The sequence below is a fragment of the Cuculus canorus genome, chromosome 1 (assembly GCF_017976375.1).
Source record: "Cuculus canorus isolate bCucCan1 chromosome 1, bCucCan1.pri, whole genome shotgun sequence".
In the NCBI taxonomy this organism is placed as follows: Eukaryota; Metazoa; Chordata; class Aves; order Cuculiformes; family Cuculidae; genus Cuculus; species Cuculus canorus.
Genome location: NC_071401.1, coordinates 136,178,535 through 136,193,720, shown reverse-complemented (window position 1 = coordinate 136,193,720; position 15,186 = coordinate 136,178,535). Strand labels below are relative to the sequence as shown.

Below are 15,186 nucleotides of genomic sequence, written 5' to 3'. Positions count from 1 at the left end.
AACTTGGGGGCGGAGATGTCATTTTGCCTAGTTTCTTCAAGGGAAAGCTGTCAATCCATTCAGCTGTGCCTAAATACTGTGTATGTTGTTCAGAATATTAGGAATAACATGGACACCGATGGACTTCAAAAGAAGATTTTGGAGCTGTCTAAAAATGCAGCAGAGCTTCAAGTAAGCCTTTCAACTCTAGGAGGAACAAAAAGACAGCTTATAGTTTACTCGGGTCTAGCGAGGTGAATTTCCTCCTCTGGAAGGTAAACAGCCATGAACCTGTCCCTATTAAAGGGCTGCAGTGCAAGTATAGTTTGGACTGCATGGCAGTTTTGACTGAGAAACTTACTGTCTGAAGGCTAAAAACTGGGCTAATACAATCCACAGTTAAACCTAAGTTAAACTTCTAGGAAACCTTTGTCTCACTATTTGTGAGACTATATTAGAAAGTCATGCTTTGGCTGGTGTTGCTGAAATTATTAGAGTGGACACACAAGAGCAAACAAAGTTGACTGAAAGCTGAGAATGCTTTTGCTTTTAACTGAGTGCAAGGTTTGAACTTTGAAACACACCGTGTAAAGCATTCAAAGAAGAATTTGATTTTCCTAAGTGTGGAATCTTGATACCTTTTCCTCCTTCCAAGTAGGAGATCAGAACAGACTCATAGTGCATGGTGATGACTGGTATTATTTCTGATCTTTTAATTCTTTAGATCCAAGTACATATGTATGAGAGCACTGTGGTGAATAAAGAAGCAAGCTTGATCCAGGTTAGTTGTTTTTATTTCACTACTGTCTTGATTGAAAATACTGACTATGGGCTTATTTGTAAAAAGGCAAGGCAATAGTCTTCACTGTGGCACTTTTATTTCTACTGTTCTCACACTACAGAACCTGATCCTATAAATGGTTTCAAAGTAGGCGAGATCTGCTTTAAGACCTGCTTATGAGTCAGCATAATTAAAGGTTTCAAGATTTTTCTTTTATTTTAAAAAAGAAAAAATATCACAACCTGTTAAAACAAACTAAATTTGCAAACTAGACTTCAGGAAAATGTACAGAAACTTCTAAAGGCTACTTCCTTCAACAGCTGGAAAATAATGCAGAAGATCCTTTGCTTTGTCTAGAAATAAAATTACTTGATTTTTATGTTAAGCTAGAAATGGTGATTCAGAGCCCAATGGAAAAGCAAATTTGTCCTTTTTCATTACTATTTCCTAGGCTTTGCTGAAGAAGTCAATATTTCTGACTATATTTTTGAACTTGTATTTTGTATTGGAAAACAAAGACGTAAGACTACATGAAGGTGTTGGCATTCTCTGTATTCATGAACTATGCAAATGCCCTTCTAGGTCAGTGGAGTTTCTATTTAGCTAAACATGTTCCAAATCAGCTGATGAAATATTTGACTATTAGGCTGCCTCCAAAGATAAGTCCAACAGAATTCAAATAGTGACAAGAGAGAAACTAACTCTAATTTGATCTAGCTGATGACTTTGTAGCTGATTGTTTTCTAATAGGTTGGGTGGGGGTTTTTTTGCTTGAATCAGTTTAAAAGCACACAAACTGTTTGTTTTTTTTTTTTAAATGCCTTTCACTTTCTCCTCCTTGAATGATTCAAAGCTTTTGTGATCTCTGTAGTATCCTTTTATTTTTAAAAGGCTTTTTTAGTCTTTTAGCTTTAGGAATTTTGAAAGTAGACTGCTACATGGCATATTCTTGTAGATTAAGGTGACTGGTTTGTATTATCTTGAAGAAACTGGAGTGGAAAACTGACTTTGCTTGTTGATGTTAGGATCTGTGGGCTTACCTGTAAACTAAAAATCCCCTCCCATAGCTCTTTTCCCAAAGGCAGATTGGTTAGGCTTGATAATCCTTGAAAACTACTATGGCAACCTCTCTTTTCCAGGCCTGCAGATGGTATGTGAAATGGAAACAGTTTTTTTTTCCTGATTATTTGGGATTTGGGGGAATTTTTTGTTTGTTTAATAACCTTCAGCACAACAGTTGTTTCTGCCAAGGGTGGAAACCTGTTAATACAATCTCATTTTTTCTGCTTAGCTTTCTGTGTATATCATCTCTCTCAAAACCCCCTACTATTTTTAGAAGGAAAGAGTAGGGAGAGTCATAAAACAGGTGAGAGAACCAGAGCTCCTACTTGTTCTTCTTTTCAGTAAGAAATGCTCTGTTCGTCTGTGCAGCATCTTCTACCGTTATGGCTTAACATGACTGGAGCCCATTGCTAGTTCATAGAAGTACTAGTTTTCTTAGAGTCACAAACTCCTCAGTCCTACTGTGAGGATTGATATGTGCTCTATCAGCCCTTACATTAGCAGTTTTTTGATCAGTAGAGCTCTACACTTTATGCCTTTTAAATGTGAAAACTGAGCGTAAACTCAGAATATTGCAACTTGTTGAAAGGCTCAGTTTGGATTAAAACTCATGCCAGGCAGAACATAGTAGAAGCTTTCAGCTGAAACTAGGGTGCTTCCTTCTAATTTAATCTGCTACTTCTGGTAGAGAAACCAGGTAAATAATAAATTAAAACGCAGCACCTGGAAAGAGTGTTTCTGCCTCCTTAATTTCTATTTAACTCCCAAAAAGATCATCTGAGTGCATTTTGTTAGTCAGTATGCAAGGCAAATGACTATATTCTTCCAGATTTGTAACTATTCTTATGTTACATAACTAGATTGCTTCTCAAGCTAAATCATACAGCTTACTGCTGTAATGTGAGTATAGTGTTATTTTAATCACAAATCATCGTACCTGTAAGCATTACAAATGCACTTCAGTGTCCTAGTTGTAGGGCTATGTGCTTTAAAGGTTTTGTTTGTTTTTTTTTTAATCTCTGCAGAAGGAGCAGGACATCAAAGAACTGAAGTTAACCATTGTGGAGTGTTCCTCAATAATAGAGGTATGCGACAGAGTTCAATTTTTGACTATATGAAGGGGAAAGCATGTATATCCTATATATTCAGCGTTATTAACATTCTAATCAGGTCTGATTATACGTTCTAGACTTTGCGGGCAGAAAAAAATAAGCTACTGGAGAACATGCAACATGTGCAGCAAGAGCTGATTTCGTGAGTATTGTGAACAAGTCCTAGGAACTACAGATCATCAGAAGTCAAAAACGGCTGATACAATGTTTTTCTTCTTCTTTTAGGAATGGATTGAGTTTCCCATTGCTGTGTAAACTTAACAGTAATATTCCTGAAGGGATGAATTCACTGCATTGTGAACTGGAACTTGCTCAGTCTTCTGAGGTATGAATCCAGTCTCTATTGAATTTCATCCCAGTTGTCTTGCATCAGAAAAGAAAGAACAAAGCTCATTCTCTGTAGGTCATTAGATAACCCTGGAATTCAAAGCCTAATGAAGCCTGAATCCTAGCACGCAAGCACAGAATGTGAAGGTTGCAATACTGCCCCAAACACATTGGAGAAAGTCCAAAGAAAAGAAAAAACAGTCAGAGATTCAATAAAATGCGACTTCCAAAGTAAATCTGAAAGAGCTAGCGCTGTGTGTTTAGCTGGCAGAAACAACAGACTGATAGGTGAAGATATGATTTTTTCAAATATATAAAGGCTATTATGCTGAAAAAAATAACACCATTTCTTCTTGTGCTGCTTACACCAGGAGGAGAGACTTCTTTTTCCTCTAAGTCTAATGCGATGAAAAAGAAAATTAGGCATTACAGTAAGCAACTTTGTAGTGCCTTCATCTAGTTTATTCTTTAGAAGCATCTGTCTGTAGGCACCGTTTCCTTGCCCCTCAGCAGGTACAATGAGGGCTAGTATTTAGAATCCTGCATCTGTTCCCCCCCCTCCTTTTTTCTCTTTTCCTGAGGTTTTTGGATAATGACTCAGGGGAGGACAGGAAAGTCTTCGTTCTGATGAGTCTGGCACGGGCTGACAAAAATTTTAGTACTGCAGTTGAGCCCGTTGGTTTGGAGTCATATTGCCCCCGGTGTCCTCTGCAGAACACCCAGCAGGTGCTTGAGTGACTTGGGAAGAACTATGCTCTTGATCAGACACACTTCATTTAACACTGGAAGTTTGGTCTCTAATTTACTGTTCTCATAGCTTCCCAGCACTCTAAGAAACACTGGAGAAAAATTATTCAGGTTTTCCTCCTTATGTTTCCCTAAAGACATTCCATGTAGTTTCACCCTTCCTTATAATGCTGTCTTCCCCTCAAATGCAAGCTGTGCAGTGGAGCTGATAATAAATATATGCTAATGCAGTGATTTGTGATTTTTTTTTTTTTATTTTGTAAGATTTTATCATGCTGCTACTTGCTTTTGTATGTGGCACATTCGCAAAGAGCATTAGCATTTGCAACAGAAAAAGTTCTAATACTGGACTAAAACTGCAGGCCCAGAAATTAAAGTCATAGTTGGCTAGGCAGCTCTGTTTCAAAAGTAACTTATTGTCCCCTATTCCACCTCCCCACAGCCACTGTGAGTCACTGTGTTTACCTCTCAAATGCTGTAATGAGAAATGATTTCACCAAATCACCTGTAAAGCAAGTAAGGGCTCTGCTTATTCACCAGTTGGTAAAGCCTCTCCTGAATAAATATAACTAATTATGGACTTCCTCTTGCCTACTCCTGACATAAAAATTTACGTTGGATCACTTAACATCTTGCTTTTTTTAAAATCCCTGTGAGATGATGGTTTTGAAAAGCTTTTACAAACTTCAAGTTTCAGTAGCTCTGACCTTCTGGTAAATATGATGCAGGGATACTTCAGAAAACGCTAAATGTCACTGATACAGGTTTGTAATACGGAGATGTCAAAATAAACTAGCTGGCTTTTCTATCTCTTCAAAGATTACCAAGACTGAATGGACATCCCTGAATGAAACACTGGACCGTGAAGTGCAGTTTTTACTTCAGGAACCTGAATATGTGGGAGAAAAATTCAAGGCTATCAAGCAAAACCTGGTCAGTGGCCGAGTTTATTTGAATATGGATGTGGTCTTCTAGCAGCATCTTTCAACTAGGATTTTTTCTGAACGCTGATAATCGGATCATGTTTAGTCCTTTTGAAAAAAAACAGAATGACTTCTGTGAAGAGGGAGGGATGCATGCTTACTCTAACAATATCCCTTGCACCTACTGTAACTTATAACCCGAGTAACTCTGTGCAGCGTTGTCAGGCTAGTACTAGAAATGTCAGGGTTTGATTATTTTTTATTTTTTTTTCTTATTTTCCCCCTCCTCCCAACCCCATTCCCCAGGAAAAGGAAGCCTCTGAAACAGAGGAGCTTGTCATGAGTTCTTTACAATGGCTGAAAGATCCTGATGTGAACATGCAACAGTCTTGGGAAAGAAAACTTGTGGTAAGAAGCTGGTTTATCTGAAGATACTTCATGAAATCCTGGGGCTGTGCAAAAATTTAAGGCATGTGTCTTAGTGCTGCATGCTACACATATTAATTGCCTGAGACCATAAGAGTCTAATTGGTAGTCAAAAATGGCTGTATGGAGAGAAAGATCCTTTGCAATGCTTTTTAGGAGGAAGGGAATGATTGCTTTTCACTTAAATGCTGTGCTTTTCCTGACTTGTCTTCTGCAAGACCTCAATTTCTTAAAACTATACTTGGAGGAAAGGCTAGGTAAAGCAATTCAATTTGAAGAGGAAAACTAGGTCAGATGGCAATACTATATTGTGTAAGCTATAAAGCTGAGTTTCCCTGTGCTATGAATCTGACTATAGCAGTGGATGGTTTTACCATCAAGAGGAGGAGAGAGCTATCTTTATAACCGCATTTCCAAATAAAAACCTTTATAGGGTTTAGAATCATAGAAGAGTTTGGGTTGGAAGGGACCTTAAAGATCACGAAGTTGCATGATCCAACCTTCCTGCCATGGGCAGGGACACCTCCCCCTGGATCAGGATGCCTAAGGCCCCATCCAACGTGGCCTTGAACACCTCCAAGAATGGGGCATCCAAAGCTTCCCTGGGCATCCTGTGCCAGTGCCTCACCACTCTTATTGTGAAAGAATTCCTCTTTATGTCTAGTCTAAATCTGCCCCTCCCCAGTTTATACCTATTGCCTCTTGTCCTATCGCTACAAGCCTTTGTAAAAAGTCCCTCTCAAGCTTTCTTGTGGCCCCTTCGCATGCTGCTTTCTTTTTAAAGGTGAAGTGTTCTGCTTTTGCTGGACACACTCCACAGGAAAGTTTCCTACAAAAGCATCTTACAACTTAATCTTACATTATGTATTTTTACTATTCCTCATGCCTCAAATAAGGCTTGAAAGTAAAGACTTTTTCTCAAGGTAACTGGAAAAAATAATTTCCTTATGTGGTAGCAGCAGTCTGTGGACACGATTCAAGTCTCTTCCTCTTCTTCTGCTCCCTTCCCTCCTGAGTAACAACACGGTTTCTGAAATTCTTGTCTTACTGAATGTAGTTTTTCCTCTAATCTGCTCCTTCTCTACTAATCTGTTAAGAACACTGCTACTGAAAAGTCCATCAAACTGATTATTAATGCTATCTTTTAGCTCCTTAATAGGTGCAAAAAGCCACCTGGGTAATAGCAGGTGGCACCACAGAACGTACTCCTTCAAACTGTTGTAGCTTTCTGCTTGAAAGCCCCTTCTTTTCCTCTAGTGCTGCAAAATATTGTAGCTGGGCCGGACCTCTTCATGTATCCTAGGTGGGCAGGAGCCATCACTGGAACCACCCAGTGTGCAGACAGCATTTCTAATTTTTTTTATTTTTTATATAAATTCTGAAATCTTGAAGTAAGTGCATCTCAGTCTTTTCACACTGCTGTGACTTTGGCTAGACTCCAGGAAACTGCTGGCTCGTGCACTGCTGTAACTTTTTTACTAAAAACTTCCTCCTTCATAGTTGTCACAGCTGAAAAATGTTTGTTAATTTATTATTCACGTCAGGATCATATTCCTGTTAAAAACATGAGGCTGAAAACTTTTGGTGTAGGTGGTGGAGTCGATTGTGGCAAATTAATCCTATTCTGGCTTCTAGAGAGTGATACAGTTGGAAACTAAGGAAACAGAGAATCAAAGGAGAACAAGATTCTTTAAAAATAAAAGGTCCCGCGGTTCTGGGATCCAAGCTGATGGGAAGTGACTTCATGTCAAAGTCTTCACCTAGCTAGAACAAGTCAGATATGTGGGAAATACGGTATATGGAACTGAACAGTAGTCAATAAAAAAAAAATCAAAATAAGTAAAATAGCTCCTTCCAGCCATAGAGAAAGCTTTTTGTAGGAAAATAAATTAAATCTTGGACCATGCACTATCACCAGAAGCTTAAACTCTTCCCCAGCATTTCACATTAAATGTATTATAGAGAAGTTTTGCTGGATTTCAGTGTATTTAAGTATGTTTTAAATTAATTATGCATAAAGTAAATTTTAAGTGTGCTTATGTTTTTTTATATATGTATATTTAAGCATATGTAGTTGTTGACAGCGAAAACTTTTTTACTCTTCTCCTGCTGGAAGATAAGGCTGTGGCACATGTACCCTGGTAAGCCTACACCACTAATCTGTCAAAAACCATGCTATTTCTAAAAGCAAGTACTGCCTGCCTTGGCTGAGAAACCGATCTTCAGGATGTGGGCATTTGTATATGGTCATATCCCATATCATCCTAGCAAACCTATCTAGCAAAACTGCTCCAGCTCTTAGGTCTTTTTAAGTATGATACTTAATCCACTACGCCTTTTCACTTGAAGTTGATGAACGACATTAGACTCTAACTTGCAGCTAGATAACATAGCCTATATTTGTAGGATTCATGTTTTTCCCCTTTGAACTAATGTAAAATCCCAGAAACATGACCCTTATTGCTACCTGACCTCTGTTTGATTCTCATTAAGTATTCATTAAAAGCAGAGAAGTCTGTTTTATATGTTCAATTGAATAAAGCCAGAGAGAGAACCGTATTCTTCCTTCTTAGTATGTTGTGCTGCCAGTCACTGCTCAGAGAAATACAGAGAATGCAGTATTACCTAACTCCTCACTTCCATATTTTTTTCTTCCTTCAAGTCAGAGGTAAAACTGAAAGCCTTTTTCACAGAGGTCACCCCTTTGATAGATTTTATCTGCTAAACATGTATGACAAAGTGAAATATGGATTTATTGCTTTTATTTATTTTCTTTTGGCGTAGTACAAAGTTGTACTTTGAGGACAAGTAAAAATTAACAATTTCAGTGCTTTCTGCAAGATGGTCGTTATTAAAACTTCATGTATTTCACTGTGGCATCTGGTCATCTTGTGGTGGCGTTTTTCCAGGGTAGGATGTAAAGACACCCTAGCGTTGCATGTAATCTCCTGCCAAGCTTAGAATAAATAGTTACTAACACTGTATTTATTTTACAAGAGAGAAAGAGGACTGTCTGTATACCCTAAATCTGCCCAGAAAGAAAGGTTGAAAGTGGCTTGTGACTTAGAAACAACCTTTTGATAACTGAGAGTGCCATCTGTCAAATTGAACTAGTGTATTGAAGGCTTACATTTTCTTGTGCAAACTGTTATGCATTGTTACATCTTCAAGTCTTAAAGTACTAACAGTTGGTAGGAGTCTAGACTGTCTGTCCGCACACTCCATCAGATTCAGGAGTTAGAAGGCACAGATTTGAAGTTCAGGTAGCTTTGTTAACCTAGTAGACTGCCCAAAACAGTTTTGCACAAAACAAACACCTGTTTATAATATCTCCCTTATTAAACCACATTTATTTCTCTCTCTCTTCTCACTTCCTCAACCAGATATTGTGCGAGTAGATTACAAAATATTGTCAGTCATCTACCTTCTTCATTGCTGATAGTGTTGCATGTAGAGCAGGGAAATAATTTTTTATCTGTAAACTTGGGCTCTGGTTTACCCTGTCTGTGCTTCTCATCTAAGCACGGGGCAACTTGGTTTCAAAATTTCACAGGTTCTCAAGCAAGAACTAGGAGAGAAAAGGCGTCTTTGGGTCCACAAACTTAATCTCTTGGAACAGTACAAAGAATCCCTAGATAAGGACTTTATTCAAATAGCAAGCAACCTAAGGAGAACCAAGACAGAGCAACTTCACCTAAGGAAAGAGCTCTCTGCCAGGTACCCCTTCAAAGCATGGGTGTCTTTGCTGAGGGAGGGGAGTGTTGTTGATTTCTTAGCTCTTTGGTGGTGTGTTTGGGGGTTTTTTTTTGGGTTTTGAGTTGCATTCTTTGTCCTGTGGAACAGTGTTCACTGAACTATGAAGACCTTTTTTTCATGGAGGAAATTATCTGCTATTTGTGGAGTGTATCTGGTTTTAGCATAACGTTACGCTGCATGGCAGTTAAGGTTTTCGCACGATATAACACACGAACTTGGAGATGTCTTTGAAAACAACAGGGAGACCACACATTAAGCAGTTAAAACAAGAGGAAACTGCCTATCTAGCAGGTGCAACCATTGAATAAACTGCTGGTTTTTCTGCTGTTTTTTCACAGCAGTACAGCTGTAAAATATGTGCCTACAGGTATTATTGCTCTGGAAGACAATTGCTAACCCCAGATGATATAATGTTTTAGTTTCTCAAGGGTATAGCTTCAATGAGTTATTGACTAAGAAAATGTAATTTTGAAATTTCAGTTCATTGTCACATAGTTCTTGCTATGAGTTTCGATGTTGCAAATACGGCAGCAAAAGACAGAAGGTGTGAACCTTTGCCTCCCTGCCCTCCATCCTCACCTTAGGCACTCAGGACAGCGGCTAGTCAAGTTGGGTTTTGTTGGGTTTTTGTTGTTGTTTAAGTTTCCAGAATAACTAATCTGAATCTGTTGTCTTTGTGGAACTCGGGCTTACTCATAGTGTCAGCCTTCTGCTAACCTACACTAAATGTAAATATTTGCATGCGTGTCTTTACTTGGCATTGGGGTGTAAGCAGCTTCCTAGGGCTTTGTGTCCCTGAAGAGCTAATGTTGAGCAGTTGTACTGCACTTTTGCCTGACTTGTCTTCCACTTAGCATTGTTAATGTAGACCTCCCACATTTTTTTCCCTTCACTCAGAAAACAGATGATAAAAATACTGGTGGCTTGGTTTCTTAAAGCTGCCTCTCCGTATCAAAATTGTTTGTGGTGGTAGCGACAAGCAAAAAAAAAAAAAAGGTGAAAGTGAGTTAGAGAAGGAATGGTCAAAGAGTTTCTGCAATGGAAAAGAAAGGGTTCCTTGAAAGTCATTACCTTTAGACACTGGTTGTGATGCCATCTACTTGCTGTCAAGTAAAATACCCTCTGAAACACCAGGAAACTAATCTGATGAAGATGAGTATCTGCAGTAACAGCTCCAGGGTATCTTTTCTGGAATTACTGAATCTATATCCAGTTACTGTTTCTCCCAAGACATGAGGCAATGCATTTGTTTGAACAAGTGGCAAAACTTTGCCCCACTAAGTTCTCGCTTTTCTAGGTTTCATTGGATATTCCATAAGCTTCCACTGTGGTACCCAGGTGACTGAGGCTGGCACAGCCATTGTGCTGTTCAGCTGGGGCGGAACCAGGGAAAACCTCCATCCCCTTCCTAATTCTGGAGCTACTGTAGAACAGCTTTGTCTGCCTACTGGCTTGAATTGTGCTTAGCAAGAATTAAATCCCTGGTGCTGAATCCTGGGGAGCTACAACGTGTAATGGCTGAATGTGGTTCTTGATGCACGTCTCAACAACTAGCATGTGTCATCTCCCAGGCATGCCTGCTCTAAAATGTCAGTAACGGATTGTGGTTTGTGCTCTCTTATCCTGCAGGCAACGTGAGTTAGAAACTGTCAAACAGTTACAAGAAGAAACTGCTGGCCGGGCAGAAGCCCTTGGTTTAGAGCTGCAAAAAGCTACAAAGCAGCTTGAGGATGCCAGCAAGCAGGTAAGGGGCAGTCTAATTCCTTCTATATGGAAAACAAACAGGTGCCAAAGGCTACGTACAATGCATCACTGCTCTTGGGGGGGAAAAAAGCATGTTCAGAACAGAGTGCCTCCTTGCAAAAGTGGAACCAGCAGAGGAAGTAAAATTTGAGGGGGTGGTGACAACAGTTTGCTGATGAAAGAGGCAGCATTGCATACTTGTGGTGGCTTAAAAAAAAAAAAAGAAACGAGAAAAAAACCCAAAAATATCTTTCATACACAGTCCACCCCAAAGTAAAAATGCAGAAGTTCAGAGAGAGCTTTATCACTTCCTAAGAAAGAACAGATGCAGTTTGGTTTCATTTACATGAACTGTAGAGGCTTCTTATGTTGACCAGACTGCTTTATTTTTTCTTTAATTCTTTTTTTTTCTTAAATACTTTTTTGTGCTTAGGCAGAGGATCAAGTTGAAGCACTTCACTCTGCTTGTGAGGAAGCCACATCCTTGAAATGCAAGTTAAAGGAAGCCATTTCTGAGCAGCAAAAGCTCAAGGATGTGAATGCAGCTTTAACAAGCACTTGCCAGTTGCTTCAAGAAAAAGTGGAAGACCAGAAAAGTGAGTAGCTGCTGGCAGCATGCCAGCATTCATTTTTGCATGGACAAGTCTTTCTGGTTTAGTTATGGCAAGGGGGAATAGAACTGATCTGCAGCTCATCCATAAAAATGCTTTGTAGAGTCTCTTCCCTCCCCCCCCCCCTTTCTTTGTTTTCCCTTCTTTTTTAATAAGATGTGACTCTATGGCTTCTGGGCTGAGAATCAGGTGGGGTCTCAATGAGTGGGTGTTGGGCTGGACCGAAGCTGCAGACTCTATTAGCAATATCTCTAGCCCTAGGAGGAAGAGTTAATAACTCCGTGGGTAACAAAGGCTCTCCTTTACTCAAGGTGCTCTTCCCACACGTGAATAGCCCACCTTATTCCAAACAAAGTCATCCTTCTTTCTTAAGCTTCCTGTACAAAAGAGATCTGATTTTTGTGCTATTTTCTGCCCGCTGCTTGTATTTTCTTTTAATTTTTAATAACTGTATGGTGTTAGGCTGTTCTCTGTATTAGAAAGCAATCATATCACTGCATCATACATGTGCAACTTCTGCTACAGAATCATGGAAACTTCATACTACCTCCTGCTCACATCAACACTTCATAAGCTTGGGTAATTTAAGAACCTAGTTTGATTCCAGATGTCTCATTCTTTCCAAATTCTGAAGTGCATATAATTTGCTTATGTGGAAAAAAATTTGACTGATTGAAGTCCACTGAATGTTTGATGTCAGGCATACATTTCTCAGGCCAAAGTGACTGATGCTCAACATAGTTGTTTACAGTGCACATGTATATAAATCTACAATTTACCTGAGACCCTATGTCTTAGCTCTAAGGCACAACTGTTAAGCACTGATGTGGCATAAATGGCTCCACACTGTGCTTGCAGAGTTCTGACCAATATTTTTAGTGTTCTTCACGTGTTCTTGTATAGCTTTCACATTTACTGCTTCCTTCAAACTGTGAGGCTGCTTTCTAGCAAGAGGCATAACGATGGAAATAGTGTGACGTTTTCCAGTTCTGAATAAACAAAGGTTTATTTAGCTCCTGTAAAAGGAGCTAGAGTAAATGAAATGAGGGGAACCCAGATATGTGGAAGAGATGGGTGCCACTTAGACTGGAAAAAACAAACAAACAAACCAAAACAAAACCCCAACCAAACAAAAACCAGTACAAAACCAACCCCAAACAAACCCCAGGAAACATGACCACCCTAAAAATGGCTGAGACTTTGGCTTTAAATTACTCCAGGTAGTTTGCAGAAATCTCTTTCAGATGATAAATAGAAATAAACTGGTAGATGTGTAGAGAAGTTGAAAGGTGTTATAAAGAACAGGGCTGAAAAACAAGAATGGGACTTGGGGGAGACAACGCTTTGTATTCACTCCTGTAGAAAACCAGACAGGTCTAGTTCCCCTTCTGACTGAAGGACTGGGTTGTAGTCTCTTCCCCAGCCCACCTACCCATGGCATTCCTCTACTTCCCCAAAACTGAATGATAAGAGATAAGAAATGAGGAAATTTGTTGGCCAAGAAAGCTACTTCAGCCTAAATCAGCCTGGCACAACTCCTTCTGTGTTTCAGATGCCTACTCATGCCTTGCCACTAATTACTTCAGCCCTCATCCAGTCAAAAATCTGAACAAGCTGCTGAGAGCTGCCTTCATTTTTTTTTTTGCTAGGGCACTAAGGTGATGACCCTAATGAATGTCTTTCTATCCCAATACCCATTATTAGCTGTGGTATAAAAGCTCTGACAGATTTGCATCAAGGTAGAAGTCACCAGGGGCAGACCCTGGCACTACTGAATTTGAGCAGGGAATGTTTTTAAGTGTAATGTAAAGCCCATTGACTTTAAATCTTCTGTATGGGATGCCAAATTGGGAGGACAAATGCTTTGCTTCCAATAATTTGTAACAGAGCTGTCCACTTCTGGATGATGTCCAGGGAAATTTGGTACCTTAACTCTGATGAAGAAGGGAAGCATTCCTTCCCTTTATAGCAAGAATCATTACCAGAGATCAGGGAGTGCCCAATATCTTCCGGAACTCACAAAACAAAATGCACTTTTAAATTTCTTTCCTGTGAAAAAAATGTTGTAGGTATAACTAGACTAAAGGTAAGTGCCGTGGGTTTGTGATGGGCAGTGGGTTAGGTTTAAAGACACTCTTTAAACTCTTAAAAATCTGAGTGCTTGTTATTGAATTATCAGGAATCCTGTAAGAATTGTAAATGTCTCTTCATAGTGACTGTTAATGCACTAAGATGGGAACTGCTTCAAAGGCGACTCTGTGAATTGCTGTGTCAGGTATGATGCTTGTCTGGTGGGAAAAGAAGAGGTAGGCTTGCACAGAAGGTGCTCTCTTGTAAGGTCTTCTACAGCTGAGATGAACTGCAAGCATCTGGTTTATTTTTTTCTAACACATGTAACTAATGCAGCAAACTGTTTATGCTGATCTGCACATTATTTTCCTTCTTCAGCCTTCTGTAAAAAATGGGCTAGAACTTGCAGGTGTGCTGTTTGGTCTTCACTGTAAACAATTGCTAGTGATCGTATCCAATGGGGCCAAGGGTGCATGGGCCCTGCTGCATGGGTGTAATTTGTCCTCTACAATCAGCCCTTTCTTCTGCAGACAGTCTTGAAAACAACATTTAAAAAATTGTAATATAATATTTCTCAGTATTCAGACAATGGAATAGGCACTGAAACAGTAATTACTTTTGTGCCCCTTTGTGGAAATATACTGGAAATTATATAACTCTGTAGTACTTTGCTTTAAATAAAAACACTTTCTTTAAGTTTGGAAGGGGGCGGAAGGGAGAGGCATTGTGGGAGGACTTTTTTTACCCAACCATCTCTAATAGGGAATGCTGTAGCTCAGAGCCTGAATGATCTGGATTTACCATAGAATAACAAGGTTTTCATAAATACAAACAGAAAATTCTGACACGTATCTTAGGCTGTAACGGGGGCATCAGAAGAGCAGAATCAAACCTGTGGACTAGCTATACATGGATAAAACTTGTATTTGTGTTTAAAGGTCTGCAGAATTAAAGGCTGAAAGCACCAAGGGGAAACAACTGCATATTTTTGCTGATAGCTGAAAGTAGCTCAATTAGAGAGACAAAATTAAATTTTGTTCATAATCAATAGTAGTGTTCCTTCTCCTTTTTTTACCTTTTTATTTTCTTCTTCTATGTCAGTCTGCCTTAAACTGTTTCTCTATTGCAACAGTGCTGTGCAGAGTTAGAATCTGACTACGGTCTGCTGCCCACATCAGCTGAGCCGGTAAAAGCGAAGGTAAGTGTGTTTGCTATGATCATTGCTAAGCTTGTTAAAATATGACACTAGTTCTGTTTGTTCGTATTTTTTTTCCATGACCAGAAGGAAATAAATAATTTGCTTTATGAGAAACTTATTGAGATTAAACATTCAATGAAAATAACTTGACAGATACATGTTCATGCATATACACATGCATGCGTATAAACACATTCAAAGATGTATTAAAAATCTTATTGCAGAACCAGCTTCCTATTACATCTGAACAGTCACTGACAAATACAGGCAACTAATAAGTTGCACTTTGAGAAGTATCAGAGGCTGAAGATGAGGCTACGTCTTCCAAATTCTTCCCTTTATAATCACTTAAGCAATATTAGGTCGAATGCAGCTGGTTAAGTGTTGCTTCAGAAGCTGCCTTTAGCTGCCTTCAGATGACATCTCTTCAGCAGTAAACAGCAAGCAAGTG

The 15,186-nt window shown here is 39.2% G+C and overlaps 1 protein-coding gene across 2 annotated transcripts in view; it reads left to right on the top strand.

Moving 5' to 3' along the window:
- The window catches only part of IRAG2 (inositol 1,4,5-triphosphate receptor associated 2), a 39,265-nt gene that overhangs the window by 7,057 nt on the left and 17,022 nt on the right, over positions 1-15,186 (top strand). Inside the window, exons 9-20 of one of the 2 annotated variants that reach the window (XM_054078523.1) lie at positions 94-171; positions 704-760; positions 2,848-2,907; positions 3,012-3,076; positions 3,160-3,259; positions 4,828-4,971; positions 5,244-5,339; positions 8,911-9,074; positions 10,743-10,857; positions 11,290-11,452; positions 13,681-13,742; positions 14,670-14,735. In XM_054078523.1, coding sequence (XP_053934498.1) covers positions 94-171; positions 704-760; positions 2,848-2,907; positions 3,012-3,076; positions 3,160-3,259; positions 4,828-4,971; positions 5,244-5,339; positions 8,911-9,074; positions 10,743-10,857; positions 11,290-11,452; positions 13,681-13,742; positions 14,670-14,735 — 1,170 coding nt within the window. Of the gene's footprint in view, positions 1-93; positions 172-703; positions 761-2,847; positions 2,908-3,011; positions 3,077-3,159; positions 3,260-4,827; positions 4,972-5,243; positions 5,340-8,910; positions 9,075-10,742; positions 10,858-11,123; positions 11,453-13,680; positions 13,743-14,669; positions 14,736-15,186 lie in introns of those variants that run through there. The other variant, XM_054078531.1, reaches the window with a different exon arrangement.